The following is a 25,951-nucleotide window of genomic DNA, read 5'->3' as shown; positions in this document are numbered from 1 at the left end:
ATGCTGCTGCCGCTGCTGCGGAGTAGCTGCTTCCCTTCCTCTTCACCCGGCGGTGGCGGCGGCGGCGGAGCGGACACGGGCGCGGGGGGCCGGCCGGTGGCACAGCAGCAGCGCGGAGCCCGTGGACCGCCGGGGCCTCTTGAGCGCGCGCTCGCCCAGCCCGGGGCCGACCCGCGGCGCGCGGCGGAGGACGAGGGAGCGCCGGGGCCCGGGGCGCGCGGCGGGCGGCGGGCCGCGCGGGGGCCGCATGCGTGCATGGATCCGGGCGCCGCGCTGCAGAGGCGGCCCGCGGGCGGCGGCGGCCTGGGCGCGGGCTCCCCGGCACTGTCGGGCGGCCAGTCCCGGCGGAGGAAGCAGCCCCCCAGGCCGGCCGACTTCAAGCTGCAGGTCATCATCATCGGCTCCCGCGGCGTGGGCAAGACCAGCCTGATGGAGCGCTTTACCGACGACACCTTCTGCGAGGCCTGCAAGTCCACCGTGGGTAAGGCTGGCCGGCCAGGCCGTGCATGCGGGGTCGGCCCCGCGGAGCCCCTGCCTCCCCTGCCCCGCGCCGGGTGGAGACCCCCGTCCCCACGCAGAGTCGTCCTGCGCCCCCGCCCTGCGCCGTCACGAGGCCGGGTGATGCGCGGGGCCCGTCCAGCCCGGAGCTTCTCTCCCCGGAAACCCCCCGCCCACTCGTTACCAGGAAAAAGGTGGTGACAGGTGGGGGGCAGGTGGGCAGCGTGGTGGACTCGAGCTGTGCCCTGGCTAGATGGCCAGAGTGCGTCATGTCTGGTGAATTTTGATGCCCTAACTTTGCCGTCCTAGGAGTAGGGGTATTTCCACTGTCAACCCGGCTTATTTTCTAATTTTGAACTCACTTTTATGTTGCGCTGAAATAATGACGTTTTAAATTCCCTGTGGAGGATCTCCGAGGAATATTCAAACTAACGCTACACTAAGTTTCTTTTAACTGTAAATGCGGGGCAGAAGGACTTCAGCTGTGTTTGTCCGTGACCTCAAATAACCCCCCAGGGGCTCCGAAAGTGGGGAGGAGGCCTCCGGCACCGCCAGGTGCGTGAAGTATGGCGAAGTAATTACAGAACCAACCGGGTCAGGAAGTATCGTGTCCTCAGGATGTAAAATTGAAACTGCAGGGAAGTTTTCTGATGAAGTCACATGTACAGGCCTTGGCGTTGAGGTCTGTCAGGTCGCAGTCGGTAACAGCTGCTTCTATGGAAAACCCCTTAAAAGCTGTCAAAGGTAGGGGAACCCCGCAGATGAGATGGTTCTTCGAAAGGAAGATCAGTCACCTTCAGTAATAGGGAGGGATTCCCCTAGGGGAGGTCCAAGAAACAGTGAATAAATGGTATGTAAATATGAAACTCAGAATTAAAAGTATCATTCCACACACTTGTACAAATATTTAGTATTGTAACCAGTGGTAGTTCCAAGGTGATACAATTTGGGGATGAACTGGCTTTAAGCTGTCATGTAACAAAACACTACTACATTTAAAATGTCTTATTGGAAGACTAACCTCCCAGTTTTTGTATTGTCTTTTTGTTTTGTTTGTGAGAATGTGTTTCCCCTCATGCTTTTTTTTAATAATAGATCATTTTGGACATATTTGTGCTCTCTGTACACTGTGTGTTTTTAATATCTTGGCCTTGGAGTCATGACATTAAAGTTCAGTAGCGTAACTTTGACCTGGTTCAGACATCCAATCTTGGATCATATAAAGTACAGGGAGTTATTAAACCATCCAACGAGGGTTTATACTGTTATTTTAGTACCTGGCATAAGTGAAATAGAACTAAAAGCAATTCAGAATTATCCATCTTTTACGGCTCCACGCTTAAAAATATGTGAAAATGAAGAGTAACATAGCTGTACTAGGTGAAGAGAAACTAGCACAGGAATAATGGGTGGATAACAGGGCTTGGGTGGCTGGAGGGCGAGATGGGGGATGAGCACAGGTGTGCTTAGAACTGGGCAGAGGAGAGGTGAGGAGGGGTTTTTTAAGCCGGGGCCGCAGTGGAGCAACACCTGCACAGTCTGGGAAGGCATCATTAGGGGACATCGGGAATGAATGCCTCAGGACCTTGGCTGCCAGGCCATGGAGTGTGCACCTTCTCCTGTAGCAGCAGGAGCCATAAAGGCCTCTGGGTACAGCCCTGGCAGGGTTGCATCGGGTATTTGGGAATCGGGAAGAAACCGGGAGGCGAGGGGACCAGGCAGTCGGTTTCTCTGTCCCCTTAACAAACAAGCGTAAACGCACACGCCTCCCCACACCACTGCTGTTGTGGGGCTCCCTGTGAACTTGGACTTTGTCTTGCTCATGTTTGTTTCCTCCATAAGTAGCCTGTAGTGCTCGGCGTGATAAGTGTTTATTAGTTGTGGGAAGTTCAGAGAAAGATGCTAACTTCTGGTCTGACCCAGAGTGTGAGAACACTTTAAGAAAGTTAACCTTCAATCTCTGCCTGTGAGCTGCTTTTTCCTTCCACTTATCAGATCACTTACTGAGCACCTACTGTGTGCTGGTGCTGTGCTATCCGCGGGGGCTTGAGTGAAGAGGACAAAGTCTCTGTCCAGATGTGGCTCAGAGCCGTGGGGCTCAGGATGCCCCAGGGTGATGAGGGGAATGTAGAGATGTGTACAGGCTGGGGAGCGTGGAGGAAGCCCCCCCAGTCGGGGTGGGATGAGAGCTGAAGGGGGGAGGCTTCCTCTGCACTGGAATGCTGTAGAGATGAAGTTCATTCCCCGCGTTCCTTTAGAAAAGCACATTTAAATGTGGCGCTGGGTGTGCTGTACAGTTGGGGTTGCCTCACCTGAATGCCTCCCGCAGGTGGCTTGTAGGGTCCTTCTGAGGCCAGTTGTTGAGTTTCGTGTCCACGGAGCACAGTCAGCTCTGCAGATTCTGCTCCGCGGGGCCCCTTGCCCTCACCCTGTACGGCTGGCAGAGTCTGGAAAAGACCATGTGCCCCGCAGCCCGGCACAGGTGCTGACCCAGGAGGGTCGCTCCAGTAATGGCTCAGCCAACCTCAGGCTGGAAGCACGCATCTCCAGTGAGTCAGACCCACTGGACTTTCTGTAAAAGATCGTAGCAGATATCCTGAGGAATTTGAGGTAATAAACCTATTTTGTAAAGTTACAAATGAACAAAATGATTTTTTTGTTGTTGTATTATTAATGAAATCAAAAGTTGATTTGGTTTACAAGACACACAGAACTCACCAGGGTATGAAACTGAAAAGACTGTTTTTAATAATTGACGTATTGGGACTTCCCTGGTGGCACAGTGGTTAAGAATCCGCCTGCCAATTCAGGGGACATGGCAGGGGACATGGGTTCGAGCCCTGGTCTGGGAAGATCCCACATGCCGCAGAGCAGCTAAGCCGATGTGCCACAACTGCTGAGCCTGCGAGCCACAACTACTGAGCCCACATGCCACAACTACTGAAGCCCACAGCACCCTAGAGCCCATGCTCTGCAACAAGAGAAGCCACCGCAATGAGAAGCCCGCGCACCACAACAAAGAGTAGCCCCCGCTCACCACAACTAGAGAAAGCCTGTGTGTGCACGGCAACGAAGACCCAACTCAGCCATAAATAAATAGATAGATAAATAAATAAATAATTGGCCTAGTTAATGGAAATTGTCTAGGTGGAGTATGTTTTGTGTTCATGGAATCGAGTCACTTGGTCTGATGTGGCTGGCGTGGTTTGACAGGGGCTTTAAAAGCTGCAGGAACAGGTTTTTGAAGTTTGAAAAATGGAAAAAAAAACTAGTTGACTAGAAGTTCACAAGTCTCTAAAAAAAAAAAACTCATAAAATTATGTATCTGTCAACCTTTGTTTTTTAACGATTGGAAGCTAACTGTTAAGTTTGTTTGGATCGAAATATTTTTATCAGGCAGCACCCTGCCTCCACCCACCCAGCAGCATTAAATTTCTAGAAGAACATTCTAGAAAACCTGGGCTCTTGATATAAGCTTTGCCATAAACGAGTTTGTGACTTTGGATAAGTAATTTATTGTCGTTGCATGTAAAAGTTTACGGCCTATTAGTGGTAGCTACATTTCTTGAGCATGTACTGTGTACCAGCAAGAGTATACTCTTTCTAAACCTCACGACAATCCTGAAGGTTTCCCCATTTTACAGATGAGGAAGCAGAGTTCCAGAGGGTAGACAATTCATCCACAATGGCCCAGCAGTCAGCAAGTGGTCAGGGCCAGGGCTGCAAGTGAGTTCCTTTTGTCTGTCTGTTCCTTAGCTTACTTTGAGATTTAAGTTCACTTTATTCTGAAATTTTGGATGGCTCAGAATCAGACACCATGAAACCCTTTCCTACCTGCCTAATTTGGTCCCCCTGAGAGCCCTGTGAAGGTAGTGATGTCATCGATCTATGGTATCATTGACATTGACTTTCTTTAACTATGCCGCTATCATTTGTCACTTTCCTCTGGATATTAAAATACTGCTCTGAAAATTGCATTTCTTACCTAAATATTCAATTATTCAAATATCTTAAGCCTTTTACGTATTTATTAAAATATATTTAAATAGAGGAGAAGGAGGAGTAAGACAGTTTGGACCAGAATTCTCATTTCCTGGGCAGTAAAGTTTCTTTCAAAGTGCCGGAGGCCAACATAGGATTACCATTTCTTTTACTTTGCCACGTAAGGACTTTTTTTTAACAATCCACTACCACCGACTTTAAAAAAAAAAAAGACTTAACATGAGGTAGACCAAAAAAATTAGGAAAGACAGAATATCAGAATTTAAAAGTTCTTTTGAATTCAGTTTGAGAACCTCACTACTCTGTCTTCATTTTTCTCATTTTGCATCCATGCATTAAACTTCACAGCCTGGCCCCTGAGAGTAAGTGGTCTTAGAGCGTTGATAGCACTTGCTGGAAGCGCTGTTCCCACTCAGTCACGTGCCGTGGTCTCTGTTCTCAGTGCGCACCTCTTCGGGTCCCATGTGCACTGGGGAAGCTTGTTCCCAGGGCGAGGAAACGTCGTGGTGCAGGTGACTGGTTCATCAGGGCCAGCAGTAGAGCCGGAAGCAGAATCGCGAGGTCCAAGGAACAGGTGGATGTAAATCCTGTGCAGGACAGGCTGTCTGTGAATTGGCCTTGAATGTTACGGGACAAGATGGATGAGATGCAGGCCATCAGGTTCTGGTCTGCTTTGCCTACAAGCAGTGGAGCTGCTGTCAAGGGAAATCGACTGCTTGTACTTTATTCTGGAAATTTAGGTCACAGATTTTTGTTCAGAAACCCAGAATGATCATTTCATACTGGATTAAAATGATAAGCTGTGTGTTTTGTGTTGCTTTTCTGTGATTGTGTGCAGTCTTTTCAGCCATAGCTGAGCTGCCCGAGTGTTTCACTCAACGAGGGAGTTAGGGAGAGTCGTCCGAATTCCCACTCCGAAGCCCAGACTCTGAAGCTCTCAGTGTCAGCCCCTCCCCTGCCGGGATGATGTAACAAGATGACTCAGGGAGAAGGGAGTGGAAGAGGAACGGTCAGTTTCTATGCCAGCATATGCTGTGCAGTGTGTGATTTGGCTTATTTAATGCACCCAGGGCACGCTGATAGGCTGTGCAGAGCGCATTTGTGGAAATAAAGTAGCTGTCTTTCAAAATAAGTGTGGAAAGTTGGCGATCCCGGTTGTTGAGGTTGAATAAAAATCTATTTAAAGACCTGGCTTATGTGCCTTCAGCCTTTCTTTCAGTGTCGTGCACTCACACTGCAGAAGAAAGTTCTGCTTATGCTCGATGATAGGGATCCAGATTCTTCAAGACTGCCTGTCCTGCAGCTGTGGGCTCTGCGGAACCATCGGCCGAGGGTCTGTGGACTAGCTTTAGGAGGCAGCCTGGGTTCCTTCGAGAGCTGATAGGGCCAAATTATTCTCCAGCCTTGTATGCCAGAAACGTCGTTCTTGTGAAGCATTTGCTTGAATTTGTAAGGAAGGCATAGTTTTGTGCACTAGTCAGCAAGTCTTTCATGAGAGGCTGCTCGTACTTCTGTAAGACTCCATTCCGCAGGCCATTTCATGGTGCAGGAAGCACACCTGCTCACCTGGCTTGTCCTTTTCAGAAGGGGAAGTGAGTCCTGAAGAGGGCCGTGAAAAAAAAAATGTTAGGAAGGATGTAAAAAGCTACACTTTAACAGAGGAGGAAGGGGATTCTTCTCCTTTTGTCCTTTAGTTGCACAGCTTTGATATTCAGAAAGGATTTGGAAAGCCAGAACTATAAGCCTAAAATAGTGCCCTTAATTGGATGGGATTTTTTTTTTTTTTAAACCCTTGAACTTTAAAACCAGAAAATACAACACAGGCTTAACAGAACATTGTATGCCGCAGGAAACCTTTTCCCCCCAAATCTGACAGCCTCCTCTGTTTGGTGTCTAGTGCTGACCTAAGGCCTTAGTTTACAAAACCAAAGCACAACTTGCAGACCCACCTCCGGCAAGCTGGTGATGGGGGTTGCCCGGGATCGCAAGTCTTCTCGTTGTTCCAGCGTGATGTAACGCAGAAGCTAGGCCTGCTACACAATCACGCACCCGCAACCAAACTTTCACTTTTGGTTTTTCATTTAAGACACTGGACTGTCTCCTTGGCCACTCCCGTCATTCTCGAAGCTCCCGGCAGGGGGTGGGGGTGAGAGGGAGGAAGAGTGTGGGCTTGGGGGGGGGGTGGGCAGACAGTCCTGGATTTAAGTCCCAGCTCTACTCACAAGCTGTCACTGTCTTTAGGCAGCACCTTAACTTCAGTTTCCTCCTTCATGAAAAGAAAAAATAGAACTCACACTCTGTTCCTCTCTGGTGCTACAGGAACGAAATAGCTTATGTACCTGGACCAGAAAAGGCAACTATAGATGTTCCCTTATCCTCCTAAATTATACTACAGATGCAAAAACTCTGCAACACTCCAAAATATAATTGTTATCCTTTAAGGCTGCGTACTGAAATACATACAGGTGAGCATGAAGTGTCAAAGTGTAAGCACAGGACCTGGGTAAAGTAGAAAGGCCCTTGAATTTCCCGGCATATTTTATGGGCCCGTCTGATCAGTGGTAAACTTAGTATTTAGCAAGTGAAGAAAATGTTACTGATCTGCCATTTGATCATCTGGGGGTTTTTCTTTTCCAGATCTTCCTCCCCCATCGACATTCTCTTCCTCTGGTGACCAGGAGGTTGAAATGACTCCCTGCTTTTCAGCCGGGGTCTGTGTGTAGCCAGAGGGTAGAGCCAGGCCTGCTCGTTTGGAAGCAGTCTGAGCCGGCCAGTCCCTCACTCTTGCTTTTTTATATATTTCCCTAGCAACGCAGAATTCCTTTTTTGATGTTAAAAACATGTTTACAGCTCCCTCACAGTAGTTGCCTCCATTCTTGCCTTCAGGTGAGGCTGTGCAGAGATCTGGGAGGCGCCAGACTGCCTGGGTTCAAATCTGCGCTCTCACACTTACCCACCTGTTGACCTTGGGCAAGGTACCAGCTGCCCGAGCTTCAGTGTTTCATCTGTAGAATGGGGACAATGACAGTATCTACCTATAAAAGCATCAAGAAGATCCCTGCAATGAGTTACTATACGCAGTAAACCCGGGAGACATTGTTCTTTGTCTGCAAGGGGAGCACATCCTTGCCCATGAAACTTTCATGACAACGAACACGCACCCCCTCTGGAGTGCGTGACCTCAGACTCCCCTCTCCTTGCCGGATGAAGTTCATGTGTGTCCATGTCTGTTCCAGCCAAGTGCACGGCCATCTCCTGCGTGTGTCCGGGTCAGGGATGGTGGGTGGTCTTTGCTTGAGGTGCAGGCCATCCAGTCTGGACTGAGAGGGGCAGGTCTTGTTAGACTCGGGGTGGGCATTTAATATCCTCAGACCTGAGAGCATTTTTTAATGACATGCAGTTATTTAAACTATTTTAATAGTACCTGCTTCTGAGATGATCGAAGTATTTTACAGTTACAGTAACTTAGTTTCCGTTTCGTTGAATCCTCATAACTCGGCTTAGGTAGGAGAAGCCCCCCATAATATTAAACGGTAAGGTTTCAGAGGTTCGGGGGCCTCCTGGAGTCAGTTCTACAGGAAGGTGGTCTGCATTGCCTGCCCTTTATCGGGCGCTCTCCCTGAAAGGCGGTGGTCAGGCAGAAGGCTGGCCTCATGTTCAAGAGAGGGTTTCCTAATGTTAAATTTGCCTCTATCTGTGTGACCTTGACACATTTCCTAGTTTATTTTCTCACTGTCAACTCAGTGGAAATGCTGGGAATCCTCTCCACCAGTAGTCCAGGATTGGGCGACACCGTCAAGGATAGATGTCCTTGGAAGAAAAGCCAGTGTGTGCACCTAAGATAGTTATTATAAATTGGCAGTAACGTCGTAACCACTGCTTGAATTGAGACCTATTTCAGAGTCTGTGAAATCATCCATGTTAAGTAAACTAGAATCGTAGTCTGGTGCCAACTGCAGGTCCTCGTTGTTGGGGGCGGGTGTGCGAGTGGAGGAGGGACGCTCAGCTGTCATCGCAGGCATGGGCCGCCGTGTTATTTTTGCTTTTATTTTGCTTCTTGCTGGAAGGGAATGTGAAGAAAGAAGCTTCTGTTTATTTTTGCTATTTTCATTTTTGTAACTTTTTATGCCCCAGCAAAACGTAACACGGCAGTTTTTTTTTTGTAAATGTTTTGCCTTCAAGGGAACTTAGAAATCTAATCAGCACCAAGTGCAACAATTCTTTATGCTCTTGCTGAGATTTATGAAAGATAAATACAAAGATGACAGCGCAAGGGTAAACGTTCTTTAACAGCCCCTTAACAGCCCTTTAACAGTGACTCTGGGCCATTTGCAGATTTTGCACTTTTCCTTGTTTCCACGCATCTGACTTTTATGTTAACAACCTTTGGTTGTGGGCAGTGTTACAATTTTGAATCTAGGCTCTGCCCCTCAACTGGCAGAAGTGATCATGACTTTCAAGCAAATGACCTTGGCCTCGCTGAGTATAGTAGTGCCTGGCTCACTGGGCTCTGAAGGAGCCCACGTGCTGCATGTCAGGCACAGGGGGTCTGACAGATGCCCACTCTCATTGTTATTAAAGGAAATTAAGATCAAGCCGACTTGAATAGAATACATAGCTACACCCATTGACAGAGGGATTACCTGTGTCCTTTCTGATCAAAATATTTTTAGGAAGACTTCATACATTGGTTAAGCTTAAAGAAGGGTAGGCCCCTGTCACGTGGCAGGACATTCACTTAGTGGACCATTTCCTGTCTACGTGACCGAGTAAACTGATACCGTAATAATCCGCTGGGAGGGGCGCGTGTAGGGAGAGGATCTGGACGTATTAAGACTGACCATCCTCTCAGGTTTTACCATCAGTAACAGGAATTGTAGGAGAAATGAAATGCTCCATTTCCAGGGTGATGTGTGTGAGCTAGGCACCCTGAATTCCACCACTCTGTCCACCAGGCACACTCAGGACAGAACATCCGCCCTTCCTTCCTACGGTTTAAGTGTGTGTGTGTGTGTGTGTGTGTGTGTGTGTGTGTGTGTGTGTGTGTTTCATCATCAGTCCTCAATTTCCTTTTATTTCCAAGAAGAGTCAGCATTTCTCCTTACTCACCCAGCGTTTGATGGAGAAGAGGGGCAGGTTTCCATTCACCAGGTTTACTGGGTCGCTGTGGTGGGCCAGGCAGTGTTCTAGGCTCCAGGGAGCCAAAGGTGAGTGTGCTCAGAAGGCCCCTGTTCCTGTCACATGGGGGAGACCCACGGAGCCACGGGTCAGGGCTGGAGGGGGCAGAACTGGTAACATGGATGAGGAACGCGGGTAAGGCATGGGGCTGTCGGGAGGCTCAGATGGGAAGCACCTAGGACCGAAAAGGTTCCTGGGCAGAAAGGGAGGGTCTCCAAGAGAGAAGAGCAGAGGAAGGCACTTTGCCAAGTGCCTGGGCTGTTGATTTTGGTCTGGATGACTCAACTCTTTAGGGGCAGGACTGTCTCCACCACCTGGTGGAGTGGTAGGCTGGCTGCTTCCCGTTGCTTAAGACGCTATAGGAGGGGACTTTCCTGGCGGTCCAGTGGTTAAGACTCCTCACTTCCAACACAGGGGGCAGGGGCTCGATCCCTGGTCGGAACAGACATGCCACACGGTGCAGCCAAAAAAAAAAAAAAATTGACACTATAGGAAACTTCGTTTTCAACAGAAGTTGCCACTTTTTTTTTGTCCCTTATTTGTTTATAAACATTAGTCCTGGGCGGCCCTGCTCAGTCAGGAGTCTCTGTGCTGACTTTTCTCAAAACGAATCCCCTATTTGAGGCTATTGGTGACTTGTTACCTTTTGTTAAGGATCATATATAATTTCTATGACATGTAAATGTTAAAAATAGCGCCAAGATATTTTTGACTTGATGTAAAAAGGCTTTTAAAAAATGTGTAGTTGTATACTTCAAGGATTTGTTTCTAAGCTATAAATGGAGTAAGTTTCCAACCATTACCACCACTTAGTGGCTGTTGGATATGGTAAAGGAAATTTCATTTAAGAGAAGGGACTATTTTAATGATCTGTTTTCTTCTGTGGAATTTTAGATTTAGCCACTGGGTATTTTTCTGTTGTTGTTAGTGATGTCATTAACCTACTCACTAAAACTAGGTAGTTTCGGCTAAACAGATTCTTAATCCTGTTCGCTGTTCGCTCATCTTTGCTATGTTCTCCTATTGAAATTAGTAGTGTATTTATAATCACACAGTGATAACATTACCACTTATTCCTGATTTTGACTATTAATGCCCTTTCCTTTTATTTTTACTCATTAAACTTTGTGGTTACAAAATAACGACAAGTGCAGGACTGCTAAAGTGGGAAAGTTGTTCAAGTCGGTTGACAAAAAGGTCTGACATGTTCAGGCTCAGAACGGTTCTTAGCAGAGAAAACGGCCTAATCAAAACAAAAATTGTTTGTGCTGGCTGTTTCAAGGGATTCTTGTAGTTGACGTGAAGCAGAGCTCACGAAGTATCATCGGCCAGTTCTTTTCAATAAAATGTAGCTGGCACTGCAACAAGTCTCAACAAGTTGCAGCTCCCTTAAGTAAAATTTAAAAAAAAAAAAAGGAACTAGAAACAAAAGCAAAACAGAATAGTAGTCATGGCAGAATATGAATTTGATTTGTAAATTGCTATCACAGAGTAACACGGTGAGGCCCTAATTTTATGCTAATATCAGGAAGAAAGGGTTTTGTGTGAGCTGTGCCTTTTTAAAATCAGAACGTAGCATATAGGTCCAGGCTGGTTTCCAGGCCTGTAGAATATCACGTTAGGCTCTGCTCTTACCTTGTGGTTGAGTCATGAAGGATTCTGCTTGGTCTCTATTTGAGGATGTTGGTCGTGTACAGACATGCTTCCTGTTTCAAGGCTGTCTGCGAGTCAGTTGACTCGGGAAAGCAAAGCTTTTCCAGAACTGCAAGTGAAATTGGCTTAACCACCGTTTGCTGTGACCTTTGAAATCAGGGCAGGTGCAAGAGATTAAGAACCAAGATGCAGTAGCCTATTCTCCAGCTGTGACATTTTATATTCCTGCCACTTTTCTTTGTTGTACAGACCCTGGTCCCACCCAGGGTTGTAAACATGTGTTTTGTTTGCACTGGTGTCTGCAGTGTGTTACTAATTATAAAAGTCAGCCGCATGCCTTGGGCTTCACCTCAAGAACATCATCTGACTTTGAAGAGCTGCATCAGTGCCCCACCCCCCAGCCCTGCCCCGGTAGAGACCCGGCAGCATCGGGACCCTGGATCCATGAAGCAGTCACGATATAGTTCCTGTAGAGATTATGTTTCCAGTTCCCAAATTTAGCTGGCATCCCTTTGGTTTATTTTTTCTTAGCTGTGAAAATTGTGTAAAAAATATTGTTTTGAAATCTTGAAGTTTTCTATAAGTGAGAAGTATATAAGGTAACATCCACAGATGAAAATTTGGTTTAAAAAATTATCTGAAGCTTTAAGGGCTGAATTGGAAATGGTTGATGATTCATGCTGGTTTACTTGTTACCGTTAAAGTAAATAAAAAATGAAATTAAGTTGTATGAGTAAATTTTTAAAAAATAATTCCTCTTCCACACTATTGACAATATAATGATGTCACTTTTGTGAATGCTAAAAAATTTAATACAGTAATTTCTAAATTCAGACTAAGGCTGTTTGAAATCAGGACTGAGTTTCCAGTGTAACACATAAGAATTTTCCCCAAGATAGCATGCTTATAAAACCATTCATTTGTTCATGTCATGATTAGTTGTAATTAATGGTTTTTATGCTACATCTCTAGTAGTCATAAACTCTATTATGAATAGCAAATGCTGCATCTCAAGTTCAGGGTAAAACCGAACATACCTTGGCTCTTCAGTTGTGCCGGGAAGCACAGAGTGATGGTCGTTACGCATACTGGCAAACTTCTGCTTTCTCCTTTTAGGATTTAGTGTGATCGGTTTTTTTGGGTTTTCTGATAATGGCATAAAAATGTACAAGTAGTATTATTTTTCTGACGAATTGCATTGTTTTTGCTTCATCTTCGTCTGTTTTATTTACAGGTGTTGACTTTAAAATCAAAACCGTAGAGCTAAGAGGAAAGAAAATTAGGTTACAAATCTGGTAAGTGGGCATCTACACCCGGTCCTGCCACGTGTGTTTACCAGTCCACATGCTTGTCTAATACAATTAACCGTTCAAGCTGGTCTGTCGCTCCTATGTCTCCGCTCCTTTGCTCACATTCAAGTGGAATGAACGGACCTTCCTTCAGGGGAGAGTTCACTTGTCAATGGAGAGTTCAGGAAAGAGTCCACTTGTCTCAGGTCCCATTTGCACATAGGAGTTGTGGGGAGAAGAATGTGACTTTTATGGCAACTAGTTTGGAGCCTTTAGTCTCTAGTTTCACATCATTTGACAAAACCGTCATCACTAAAACGATGGCTCCGCTGCTCGTCTGCATGTTTTTAACATTGCTTTGCGAGCATTCAGAGAAAGGCCAGTGTGTTCCTCCCCGGAGTTGCGCTGTCTCCTGGCAAGTCCCCCACAGGCTGTGTCCCTGGTGGCACCGCGTGGTGGCCACCGTGGGACACGCATGCCCTTCCAGCTCCGTTGCCGGAGCCATGTGCCCTGAGGCCCTCCGTGCCCCATGGAGGGGAGTCCGGAGAGACTGGGCTCCCTGCACGTCAGGAGCGTGTGAGAGACTAAACCAGCCATGTGCGGACCGCTCAGCACTCGGCCACCGCGGGGACCCCCGGAGCCCCTCTGGAGGAGGGCCCGGGGGCGGCGGCAGTGGGAGCGGCCCTGCCGGGGGTGTCCCAAGTCGCCCTTGCTGTTAACATGGTCGCGCGGCAGCATCTCAGCCACTAACTCCTCCCGCAGGTAGACCTCAGCTCTGAGTGTTTGTCCGCCGTGTGTGTGTTGCTTTCATCCGCGTTCATTGCTGCCACGTTGGTAGCTCCATCGTCACCTAACGCTTGCGTGTTAGTGCCATGCCTCATCCTCACCCGTGTCCCTGTCTGGGACGCCACTGCCCCCGAACCAGCGGAGGAGCTCGCCGGCCGTCAGGTAATGTCTACGTTGGTGACTGCTGACTGTTTAACCCACTTGAAGGATTGGGGTGGGGAAGTGTTGCTTTTCTGTTTTGTGTTTTTGTTTTTCGTATTTTTGTTTGGGGCTTGACTATGAGACGTTTATGGTCTTGCCTAAATACTTGGTAATAGAAAATGGGTATTTCTTACTCTGTTAGCCCATGACTGAAGAAGGCATCAGGCTGTGTGTGTGCATTGCTGCCCAGGTTTTGAATTCTGGAAATAGCAGCAGAGTATCTTTCACGTGAGCCACTGTTTCTAACCGTACACTCTTTAAGGTAAAGACAGTCTTTAGGGACTTCCCCGGCGGTCCAGTGGTTAAGACTCTGCGCTTCTACTGCAGGGGGCACAGGTTCAATCCCTGGTCAGGGAGCTAGGACCCCACAGGCCACGTGGCATGGCCAAATTAAAAAAAAAAAGACGGTCTTTAAAAGGATTCTCGGAGGCTTCCCTGGTGGCGCAGTGGTTGAGAATCTGCCTGCCAACGCAGGGGGCATGGGTTCGATTCCTGGTCCAGGAGGATCCCACGTGGCGTGGAGCAGCTAAGCCCGTGCACCACAACTACGGAGCCTGTGCTCTAGAGCCAGTGAGCCACAACTACTGAGCCCACGCGCCATAACTACTGAAGCCCACGTGCCTAGAGCCAGTGCTCCGCAGCAAGAGAAGCCCGTGCACCGCAACCAAGAGCAGCCCCTGCTCGCCGCAACTAGAGAAAGCCTGCGCGCAGCAACGAAGACCCAACACAGCCAAAAATAAATAAAAATAAAAATAAATAAATTTATTTTTTTTAAAAAAAGGATTCTAGGGGTGTGTCCACCTCTGTACCTGGCACCTGTGAAGGTTGCCTCACAAAGGAGACACAGGTGTTGTGAGAACGTTTGTGACGCACAGTGGGTGACAGCAGTGTCCCAGTGATGACACTGTCACCTGTCCAAAGAGGCACATCCCAGGTGATGCGTTAATACTTGGGTTCCGTCTCAGGCAGGAGTAATCTGATTTACAGAGGTATTTACGTCCAGGTGTCCTGTGCCCTGGAACTCTGCTCACTACAGGCCTTCTGTGCCAGTGACATTGGATCCTTCTGGAATCCAGCTGCCTTCCTTTGAATCTGAGCTAAGAGGGCCCAACCTTGTGAATCCCGCTCTGGGGGGTAGAGTGTGAGCGTGCAGCTATGGGAGATGCATGCACGCCCCGACACCACGGCTCTCTGGGATGTGAAAGCTGCCTCCACGTCACTCCTCTGCTGCTCCTCACCCTTCGCACTTCATTCCTGGAATTTTTAAAACTGCACAATGTTGGTGGAAAATATAACTGAGGGAGGGGCCGTCAGATTCATTGAAATTTTTTTTTTTTTTTGCGGTACGCGGGCCTCTCACTGTTGCGGCCTCTCCCGTTGCAGAGCACAGGCTCCAGATGCGCAGGCTCAGCGGCCATGGCTCACGGGCCCAGCCGCTCCGCGACATGTGGGATCTTCCCGGACCGGGACACGAACCCGCGTCCCCTGCATCGGCAGGCGGACTCTCAACCACTGCGCCACCAGGGAAGCCCGTCATTGAATTTTTTGAGAGGTTGATTGCCAGTTTTCTACAGGGAGTGTCCCAGGGATTCAGTGAGGAAGTAGAGTTTGTCTTTTCCAGAGGGGTTTTCACCAGTGAATAATGTACCTACTGACGCCAGCTACCTGCTAGTCCCTTAATACTTGAAATAGGATTCTTATCTGAAATAGGATTTTTATCTTCTGGAGTATATTATTTAAGGAAGGAAAAACCTTCTTTCCATCACTGTGATCCCGTAGGTAGGAAGGAAGCACTGGAGTCGCGGCCCAGCCGGTAAAGGGACGCGGGGCTTCTTTCCTCCCTGGGAGCCGTCCTCAAGCTGTGGCTGTTGTGACCTGCTGTGTCCCGGGTGTGCTGTCATCACTTTACTCTGTCCCGGTTGAGGGCGTAGGGGGAGCCGATGTGTTGGAAAGAGCTCTTCAGAGACCCTGTGCTCTGACGTAGACTCAACCATGGAAGCTTCACTCCTGGCCGGTTTTCACAAGGAGGTTGTATTAGTAGACATGCATTTTTTCTTGATGATTTCTGGATATAGCCAATCTAAGAAAGTATTATTTACTACAGATTCCTAAAGGTTTAAGGTAGCAAAAGCTGCAGATGTCATTGTCGTGTTTTTAGGTCACACTTTATGTCATTGCCACATTTTTTAAGTCCCTTGATTATCTGTGGTTAGGAAAAGGACCATTTTCCCATCTCTGCTTGAAGCGTTTCCAAGTGTGTGTATATAGAACTTGGTGAAAGTATAGCTAAAATAAGATGTCGACCAGAATGTAGTTTCATGAATTTGTATCCACATGCTGTCTGGAAATTATTCACAGAGACTTAGGTCTGTTGTGTTGAGATGGACTTGAAGCTGAGAACTTAGCCTCCCACCTTTAGGCAAACACAGAATTAAGATGCTTCCTATGAAGGCCTCTTGTTCTGTCCATGCTCACTGGCAGGGAATTTGGTCTTCACCAGCGTTCTTACGTTGACATCAAGTTTGTTTCCTTTCATTCTCTGCTTGAAGAGGTAGAACGCTTCATACACTGACTTTGGTTCCTACAAATTAAGAATTGTGTCATTTAAACTGATATATTAAATTTTTAAAATGACAGTCTTTGAATTTTCAAAGCATGGTTGCATTACCCAACTGTGGAAACAGGATAGCAGGAAGTTTTCAATTTGCACCAAAAGCAGAGAGAGAAATAATAATGAGATCACAGGCCACCGGTAATAAATGATGATTTGGCTGACAGTAATAAGCTGTAAATCTGTAAGAATCAGCTCTCGGTCATTACAGTGGAAATTCAGGTTCATTGAGATGAAGATGGGAAATACTAGGATTCTTCATCTTCATAGGTAGATAAACCAGGATTCGGGCATTGGTATCGTGTTATCATCTAGCTGTGTGAAAAGTGGAGAGTAGTGTGGAATTTTTGTGGTACTGGCTCAGCGTAGGTGTTTAACATACACTTAACTTTTGCAACCCAGACATTTTGGAAATGTGGAATAGCCTCTCAAGGGAAGGCGCTTTTCTGCCTCAAGCAGTGAGAACCAGGCACAAAGAGACGGAGTCAAAGGAATAGCCTTAATGTCTCCTCTCTGGGGTCTTGTGAGCTGGCCTTATTTGGACTTATTTGTGTTACAGGTCGCCTCAGAGTTTGCCTCTCGAGGTCTCCGCCCTCTTTCTGTGTGTCTGACTTAAAGCGGAGAGAGTCAGCTAACTTCACAATGTTTCCAAGATCCCTAAGTGTGCTACTCATGTAGCGGGTTTTTTGAAACTGTATCAAAAATGCCCGTTACGGGCTTCCCTGGTGGCGCAGTGGTTGAGAGTCCGCCTGCCGATGCAGGGGACACGGGTTCGTGCCCCGGTCTGGGAGGATCCCACATGCCACGGAGCGGCTGGGCCCGTGAGCCATGGCCGCTGAGCCTGCGCGTCCAGAGCCTGTGCTCCGCAACGGGAGAGGCCACAACAGTGAGAGGCCCGCGTACCGCAAAAGAAAAAAAAAAAAATGCCCGTTACTATCTTGATTCCTTGATTGTTGGGTTTTTATTAGAACTTCTAGGGATCTGCTGTCGCATGTCGTGCCTGTAGGCTACAGTGCTGTATTGTACACTCAAAAAAGTCTGCCTTCAGAGGGCAGATCTCATGTTAAGTGTTCTTACCACAATACAATCAAAATAATTTTTCAAAAACTTGTATTATTTCTAATTTCTCTGTTCTTGAGCCCCCAGTTTCTGATCCTGATTCAGTGAATATGTATAGAAACGAATGTGAAATTGATTTAAGCTAAAAGTCAGCTTAAAACTACTTAACATAAAGATTCATGAAAGTCCGTAATTCCCAAAATGCTCAGTGAAGACCTTGTATCCGATTGCTGTTTGAATTTGTGGTGCAGCTATCATGTGCTAACCACAGATTTCAGAGTAGAAAAATGTGTGTTATTTTTGCTTTTTTTTTTTTTTTTTTTTTTTGCGATACGCGGGCCTCTCACTGTTGTGGCCTCTCACTGTTGTGGCCTCTCCCGCTGCGGAGCAACAGGCTCCAGACCCGCAGGCCCAGCGGCCATGGTTCACGGGCCCAACCGCTCCGCGGCATGTGGGATCTTCCCGGACCAGGGCACGAACACACGTCCCCTGCATCAGCAGGCGGACTCTCAACCATTGCGCCACCAGGGAAGCCCTATTTTTGCTTTTTAAAGAAATGAGTGAGAAATGTTTTATCAAATCCCAACTTGAACAAGCCAGCACTTGTGATAGGAAGAGAAACCACAGTCTGAAAGATTTCACTCTTTTTTGGTTTGAAAGTATTAATTATGCCCCTAAATGTCTAGGATCCTGGAAATAAAATTGTTCAATGATTCCTTATATAAATGAATGGTATCTAAATCGATTCCTTCTCACCTGATTTGAAGGTGCATTTTTGTGTCTCTAAGTTGGTTTTAGGAATCCTGAAGAATTCAGTCCCCATCATTTTCAGTGTTCCAATTTTGGGGCAGTTCTGGGTCAAAAAATAAAGTTCAGGGGACTTCCCTGGCGGTCCAGTGGTTAAGACCTCGCCTTCCAGTGCAGGGGGTGAGGGTTCACTCCCTGGTGGAGGAGCTAAGACCCCACATGCCTCGCAGCCAGAAAACCAAAACAAAAAACAGAAGCAATATTGTAACCAATTCAATAAAGACTTAAAAATGGTCCACATCAGGGGCTTCCCTGGTGGTGCAGTGGTTGAGAGTCTGCCTGCCGATGCAGGGGACACGGGTTCGTGCCCCGGTCCGGGAAGATCCCACATGCCATGGAGCGGCTGGGCCCGTGAGCCGTGGCCACTGAGCCTGCGCGTCCGGAGCCTGTGCTCCGCAGCGGGAGAGGCCACAACAGTGAGAGGCCCACGTACCGCAGAAAAAAAAAAAAAAAATGGTCCACATCAAAAAAAAAATCTTAAAAAAATAAAATAAAGTTTGTTTGCCTTGAAGTGACATCCACTTTCTGTATTTTACCCATGTAACCTTTTGTTCAACACCTGTGGATCGAGGGCCCGCAGTGGGCCAAGCAGCCACTGGACCCTGGTGGACAAAACAGACCGGCCTCAGGTCCTGGGCCTTCCAGCCAAGGGCACAGGGCAGTCTTACAGCCTCTGGAGCAAAGCAAGTAGCCTTGTTTTACCAGAAGATGAATTTGCCAGCGAGCTTCGTTGTTTGTTTGGGCATAATGACATATCCCTATGCGGAGCTAATTTGGAGGCAAGTCTAGTCTGATCAAGGCTGTAAGTTACAGCACCTTTGCCGTATGTGTTTTAGGGACACGGCCCCACAAGTTTCACCCCATCCAATGCGTTGGGAAGAGGTGTCACATCATCTCCCCATTTCAGAAGCTCACATGCTGTCCTGTGAGAGGCTGTGGATGCCTTGCAGGGGAGAACCCCGTTTTCTGTGTACCCCACCGCCCCTTCGCTTCCTCTGCCACGAGCCACCCATGTCACATGGCCCTGGGAGTATGCCGTGAGTTAGGGTTCTTCAGGAAAAACGAAATTATAGGTGGTCTTTAAAGACAGTCTGTAGATTGTCTACAACGGTAGATTGTAACTAAAGATTGTTTTCCTGATCAGAAGGCCTGCTCTGTCGAGCCTCGGTTGTAAATTTGTGATGATTCTCAAGCAGTTTCTTGGCTTCTTAGGTTTAGAAAATGGGTTTCAGCCAGCTTCTGTGCACTGTTAGTGTGCGTGTATCTTCATGTGGAAACGGACAACTTTTCCTGGAGAGGAAATAAAGCTTTAGGTTTCAGGGCAGCAGTCAGAGAGTGATGGGCTTGGTTGTTTGCAAAGCTATTTGGTACCTCTTCTCCCTTTGCCTTTGACCACTACTCTGGAGGGATTAAGAAGATAACAAGACCAATTCTGTAGTGTTTTTCATTAGTGGGGACTCCATCAGCAAAATCAGATATTCACCGTCGAGTTCAGTTAAAAGAGTTCTAGGCTTAAATCTTTTCAGTTATCATCCATGCATTTTGTCATTGTTGATAACCACCTAGTTTATGGTGTGTTATACTTTCCACCATTTTACACGGCATTTGCTTCTCTTCAGAATCTTGGTTTGAAAGAAATTGGGGCTTCCTTATGATTTTGTTTGGATGTACTTAGCTCAGAAAAGCTACCCCCCACTAAGAGTGAATATGCACAGATGTGTGAGGAGTTGCTCACAATTGGGCTGAGGCTCTCCCTGTTGTTGTTCAGAACTAATTTTTGCTGCTGTTTCTTAGGGACACAGCAGGTCAGGAGAGATTCAACAGCATTACCTCAGCTTATTACAGAAGTGCCAAGGGGATCATATTAGTATATGATATCACAAAGAAGGAGACATTTGATGATTTGCCAAAATGGATGAAGATGATTGATAAGGTAGGTGTTGCGTTTCTCTCTCAGATGTGAACTCTTTGCTTGTAGGTGTTAATCATTACAAAAGGAAGAAGGGAAACATTTATGGAGCATGTTTTTCCATTCTGAATGTCATTTAATCCAGATGACAGCGTTCAGAGTAGGTATATAGCCCTGCATCATAGATGAGGCAGAGAAGAACTAACATGTCTCCAGGATCCCCTTATAAATAATAGAGCCAGGATTTTTATTCTGGTACCTGGGCTGTGTGATTTCAAAGCCCAGACACGCTCATTGCACACTGTCCAGCTGCATCCCTGGAATCAGATTCAGGACTCCTTGTTTCTGCAGGAAGTTCACTTGGACGCGCACTTTGTGCGTGTCCACAGAGTGACAGCCTCCCAGGGACAGCCGTCTCCACTGTGCCCGTGGGAGACGTCAAGGGCCTTGGTCACCACGGGACCTCTGCCCTCAAATGAGAGATGGCCTTCACCTCCTCACTTTGAACTAAAGAAGAGTTTATCCTTTGGACCACACTTGACTATATGGAGACAACCCAAGTCTATATGAATAATGTAATCTGTGGGTTCCCCTCCGAGAAACGGGGACCCAAAATACACATGTAGATGACACAGCCACTGAGGGTGAGATGTGGTGGTCAACAGTGGCCACATTTTGAGAGTTTTTTTCCCCCTTATTCAGTAATTTGATGTTTAGTTCCTTTGTATAACAAGCACACTTAGTATATTATAAATTGGATTTTGTTTACAAATTGTATTAAACCCATCTGTTAGATGATGTTGGAGAATGTTCCTTTGTGTAACAAGCACACTTAGTATATTATAAATTGGATTTTGTTTACAAATTGTATTAAACCCATCTGTTAGATGATGTTGGAGAATGTTCCTTTGCAGGTCTTACTAAGCACATTTTCAACGCGTGCCTCTTTAAAGTGTGTTAGGGACCAGGGTTGCCAGGGTTATGGAGATGTCGGGACCCAGGGCGGGTCTGGGCTCTGGGATGGCGAGTCTCGGGATGTGATGTCCTCCCCTGCTGAAGCCGCGGAGTGTGCTCCTAAGGACCTCAGACAGGGGCGCCCTCGCTGCCAGCTGACAGCACGAAACCGAGGGATGGAGTTAAAACCGAAGGCAGTGGCCTCCATGTTAGGGGCTGCTGTTTTTTTAAAACTTAGAAATGGAGCTTAACTTTTCTTCATTCTAAAATTAATGGTACCTTGCCATTATAGAAAATTTAGAAAACGAAGAAAAGCACAAACGTAAATTTTAAAAATCTTTAGTTCTGTCATCCAGAAAAACTAGATTGGGTCCCTGCTCCATTTAGTTTTACACCTGCTTGTTTAACTAACTATTGTCACAGGGGCCTTCCTGTGTCAGCTTAATGTTCTTCCGAAGCTTTTGTTTTGTTTTGTTTTGTTTATGGCTTCATTCTTTTGTGTACTTTATTTCATTCTTCACCTGCTTTGTGGGATTTTTAGGTTTTTTTCAACTAAGTGTAAAACTTTGCCTATATTTTGAGTCATTTCCCTAGGATAGATTCTTAGGAATCATGGGTCAAGGGTTGAGAACATTGTGCTTCATCAGGCCTGTGACCACAGTGCCGTGAGCCCGGCAGGAACCCTGCCCGGGACAGCGCAGATGCTCAGAGATCGTGAAGCAGGTGGTCGGAAGGGTGAGACGTGTTGCCTTGGTTGATGTTTCCCGTCGTGTGTGATGTGCCTGTCTTTGAAATGCAGCTTCTTTTACAATCCCACAGTACGCTTCAGAAGACGCAGAGCTTCTTTTAGTTGGAAATAAGTTGGACTGTGAAACTGACAGAGAAATCAGCAGACAGCAAGGTGAAAAGGTGAGGAAAGGGGGGCAGAGAGGGGGTGTCAGCACCCACGCTCTGTACAGTGAGCACTCTGTGTGCTTTCCCTTTTAATAAATGACTTTATAATTATTTCATAATTTTTAAAAAGTAATCACTCAGTTGCATCCTTCTTATTCATTTGCTGTTGTTAACTTCCTGCTCCTTTAAATTCATTTTGAAATGGAGGGGAGAAACACGCATTAGTGTATCCTGCATTATTTAGTATCTCACCTGACATCTTATACAGAGAAATATTCTTCTAAACCATATAATCGCTTTCGTCGTGGTTTTTCCCTCACTCTGACCTTCCGTGGAGAAACTGTGATATTCACGTTTTAAATGTCAGATACACTACAGTTTAGAAACTTGGGCATGTAGTTTGACTTGGCGTCACCTTACAGATGTTGTTTTGTTGTTTTCTTATCATGTAGGAAATTGGCTACACTTGTGAACTTTACATTTGAGGGTAAACAGGACTTTCCAGGCCTTTCGTCCCAGCCCTTCCCTGAAAGCCGAAGCCCCGGAGCTGTCCGTCCCCCATCACAGGCCCCGTGTTTGTACATTAGATTGTATTGCATCCCTGCAGAGAAAAATAATTTGTTTTCTTAGTTTGCACAGCAGATAACTGGGATGCGGTTCTGTGAAGCAAGTGCCAAGGATAACTTCAACGTGGACGAAATATTCCTGAAGCTTGTGGATGACATCCTGAAAAAGGTAAAAAGAGAGAATCGTACATCGTGAAAGCGTTTCATCTGAAACCTGTTCATTGTTTCCTTTGCTATTTTTTGGTTGGGAAACTTTTATGTAGAAAGGGAAGCACGGGGGTCATCGTCAGGCTGAAGACCAAGGGGGCGAGGACCCGGCCCAAGGAGCCAGCTCGCTGCCATGGCAGCCTCTCCCCACGTCCCTAGTGCCACGTTCCCATCCTCGCTCAGCCTCACACGTGGTCTGGGGAGCGGGTGTGACCGCAGGCCGTGTTATTTGAATTTTGCTCCTCTCTCGGAGTTTTCCTACAAAGGACTAAGTTAGATACAGACAGTGGAGGTCTTGCCCCGCCTTGGGGCCCTGCTGTCCGGCGGGGCCTGAGGCCGTCCCGGGGTCTTTTTTGGCGCCAGGTGGCAGGAAGATGGCTTCACTGGACAGCAGCACTTTGTTCAGGCATCTTTGGACTTGCATCCAAAGATTTCTTAGTGAGATCTTTAAGTGTATTTGTATTACCGTTACACATAATCGACTCTGTTCAAACGTAATTCAGAAGCTTCTAATACAGTGGCTGTCTGTACAATTACCAGGAGAAGGTGCTTCTTTCTTTAGTAATGGTATAACCCCGGAGAACACAGAACTGTTTTTTCCTTTTTTGGTACATTAAGTTTCCATTATACTGGACTGTGAAAATAAATGTTTATGAGGTCCATCGACTCTCTTCTGCCGTAGGGTGTGAAATAGGCTGCGCGGCGTTTGTGTGATGGTTGAAGCTCCCTGAACCTGGTTCTTAGGTTTTGGCTTAATGTTTTCATGCCTAATTAAATTCTGATGATTCAAGAGTTTTCTATACAAAATACTTCAGTCTTCTATAATGGTACGATTTGTAGTCTTTACATATACATTGTTGGGTTAAAAGGTACTTGTCTTTTTCTTTATCCTCAGATGCCTCTGGACATGCTGAGGAACGAGCTGTCCAATAGCATCCTCTCCTTACAACCAGAGCCTGAGATCCCACCAGAACTGCCTCCACCCAGACCACACGTCCGATGCTGTTGATTCGCTACTTTGGAGACAAAGTGGGAGCGATTCCTGGAGAGGGGAAAGTTTCCATTCTGCACTACAATCATTTTGACCATTTCCTTTCGCACTTTGTAATCCAAGTCAGAGCTATACACTAACTTGTAAATACGCAGATATGCAATCCTGGGTAAGTTTTGGTTATAAATGACATATTTCCCTCCAAATTGTTATATTTCATGCATTATCCCGGTGCCTAGTGTATGTACACTGGGAAACGTAGTACTTCTAATACGAAGAACAGGAGAAATGAGAGCTATAATGTTTCTTGAAATAAATAATTGTCCTTGTTAATTATATTATGAGGACAGAGATATTCTGATAAGAAGAAAGAACGTGGTGCTTTGCTTACTGTTTTAAAGAAAATTTGCAAAACTAAAGACTTTTGGGGGAGGGGGGAAAGCGATCTTGAATGCTTTTTCTTTATTTACATTTCTCCCAGCCGTAGCATCTTTGAAGTGTTGGAGTGTTTCCCACAAAGCAAGCCCATTCGTAGCCGTCTTGAAGGTTATTTATTCACATTACGTATTACTGATAGAATATGACTAGTTAGAAGGTAGGACTTGAATTGGCCGCAAGGCCCGAATCTCTCTGGTTTCCTGATGGACATACCCTGTGCTTTTAAGAACTACAAAGATTCAATAAAGAAATGTTTTTGAAACTATAGAAGATTTAAAAAGAACACTGCTGTCCTAAACAAATCTTGTTTAAAGGAGTTTTAAAGAGATACATTTTACTATATCAAAGAACGTACATGTATTTGCCTAAACATTCTATATACCTTTGTAATGATAAAACTTCTCCCCTTGATGGTGAAGCTTATTCCTATTAAGCCTAGACTGTGTTCTTTTTTTTTTCCCCCCTGGTCTGGTAATGAATTTGTGAACTCTGTCTTTGGTATATCTTTTCTTAAACTGCACTGTTTGTTTAGTCAAGGTAAATAAGTCATTATGTATTTGAATAACTTGGCGTGTCTTGAGTGTTGTGATATGAGAAGCATTGTGGTCTTTCTACACTAATGAAATGCAAATAAAATTTTGTATTTATGGATGACAGTTGAGTTGCCACACTTATTTGTGCAGTTACAAATTACGTGTTTGACAATATTCTTCCAAAACTCCACATCTTAATCTTTTGAGTGTCTTCGATAAGAAAAATGCAGCCTCCTCCTCCATGGAAAACATTTTGATAGTTTCTCAAGAGTTTTAAGCATAGAACTACAGTACCACCCAGCAGTTCCACTCCTGGGTCTGCATCCCAAAACATCAAAAGCTGGGGCACAAACAGATGCTATACACTAATGTTCACAACTTTGTTCGCAGTAGCCAAAAAGTGGAAGCAACCCAAGTGTCCATCAGCGGGGGATGGATTCTGACACAGGCTGCAGCGTGGATGGGCCTTGAGGACGTCATGCTGAGTGAAATGAGCCAGTCACACGAGGGGCCTAGGCTAGTCCAATCCACAGACACAGCCCTGGTGGGGGCCGGGGGCCGGGGGGAGAGAGGAATGAGGAGTTACTGTTTAGTGGATACGGAGTCTGAGTGCAGGATGATAAAACTTTTTGGAGGTGGATGGTGGTGATAGTTGCACAACAGTGTACTTCATGCCACAGGGCTGCACACTTTAAATGGTTAAATATATGTCTGTTTACAGATAGTGTCCTCAAGAGAATGTTCTGTTTATCCTCAAGAGAACGTTCTGGTTATCCTCAAGAGAACGTTCTGGTTAATGTCTCTGCCTTCTGCCGTCCAGCAGCCAGTCATGGATCGTGCCGATCATTTACCTGTTGTCTCGCCTCCACGACGGCCCTCCTGTGCTCTGCCCTGTGATGCCAGGGCCCCAGCTCTGAAGGATACCTGCCAACACCCCTGCTCTTCCCGTTAGACCTGCTGCTGGGATGAACTCGGGGGGATGGGAGGAGAGGGGAAGGGACTTGCCATTTCCCCCCCCACTGTTTTCCCCTGCAGAGACAGCTGACCTTCAGCTCCAGCTCCCTGCGGACCCTCAGCTGAGCCTGGCTGCACCCACCAGAGAGGCCAGGGCAGTGGCACCGCTACACTGCTCCTTGCCAAGTCTTCCTTTTTCTACCTCCTGGATCCTTGAGGTGCTGTTTCAAGTTGGTAGGTGGTTTTATTTAACACTTTAATTAAAGTTTTGACTATTAAAACTGAGGGGTGGGACTTCCCTGGTGGTCCAGTGGTTAGGACTCCACGCGTGCGCCGCAGGGGATTCAATCCCTGGTTGGGGAACTAAGATCCCTCATGCCACTGAGTTTGAGGACGCAGTAAAACGAGATTCGTCTTGCTT

The 25,951-nt window shown here is 46.6% G+C and overlaps 1 protein-coding gene across 1 annotated transcript; it reads left to right on the top strand.

The window, feature by feature from the left end:
• On the top strand, positions 1-24,699 carry RAB12 (RAB12, member RAS oncogene family; the record flags this gene model as incomplete). The annotated part of the gene is made up of 6 exons (XM_082668367.1): positions 1-481; positions 12,566-12,626; positions 19,879-20,017; positions 21,767-21,856; positions 22,472-22,576; positions 23,510-24,699. The coding sequence occupies 6 exons, from the start codon at positions 1-3 to the stop codon at positions 23,621-23,623; spliced, it is 990 nt and encodes a 329-aa protein (XP_082524493.1). The 3' UTR covers positions 23,624-24,699.
• Between the last annotated feature and the right edge of the window lie 1,252 nt (positions 24,700-25,951).

Source organism: Grampus griseus (assembly GCF_964374135.1).
Source record: "Grampus griseus genome assembly, chromosome: 12".
Lineage (NCBI taxonomy): Eukaryota > Metazoa > Chordata > Mammalia > Artiodactyla > Delphinidae > Grampus > Grampus griseus.
Note: the sequence above shows the minus strand (reverse complement) of the source record. Positions and strands in the feature narration are given on the sequence as shown.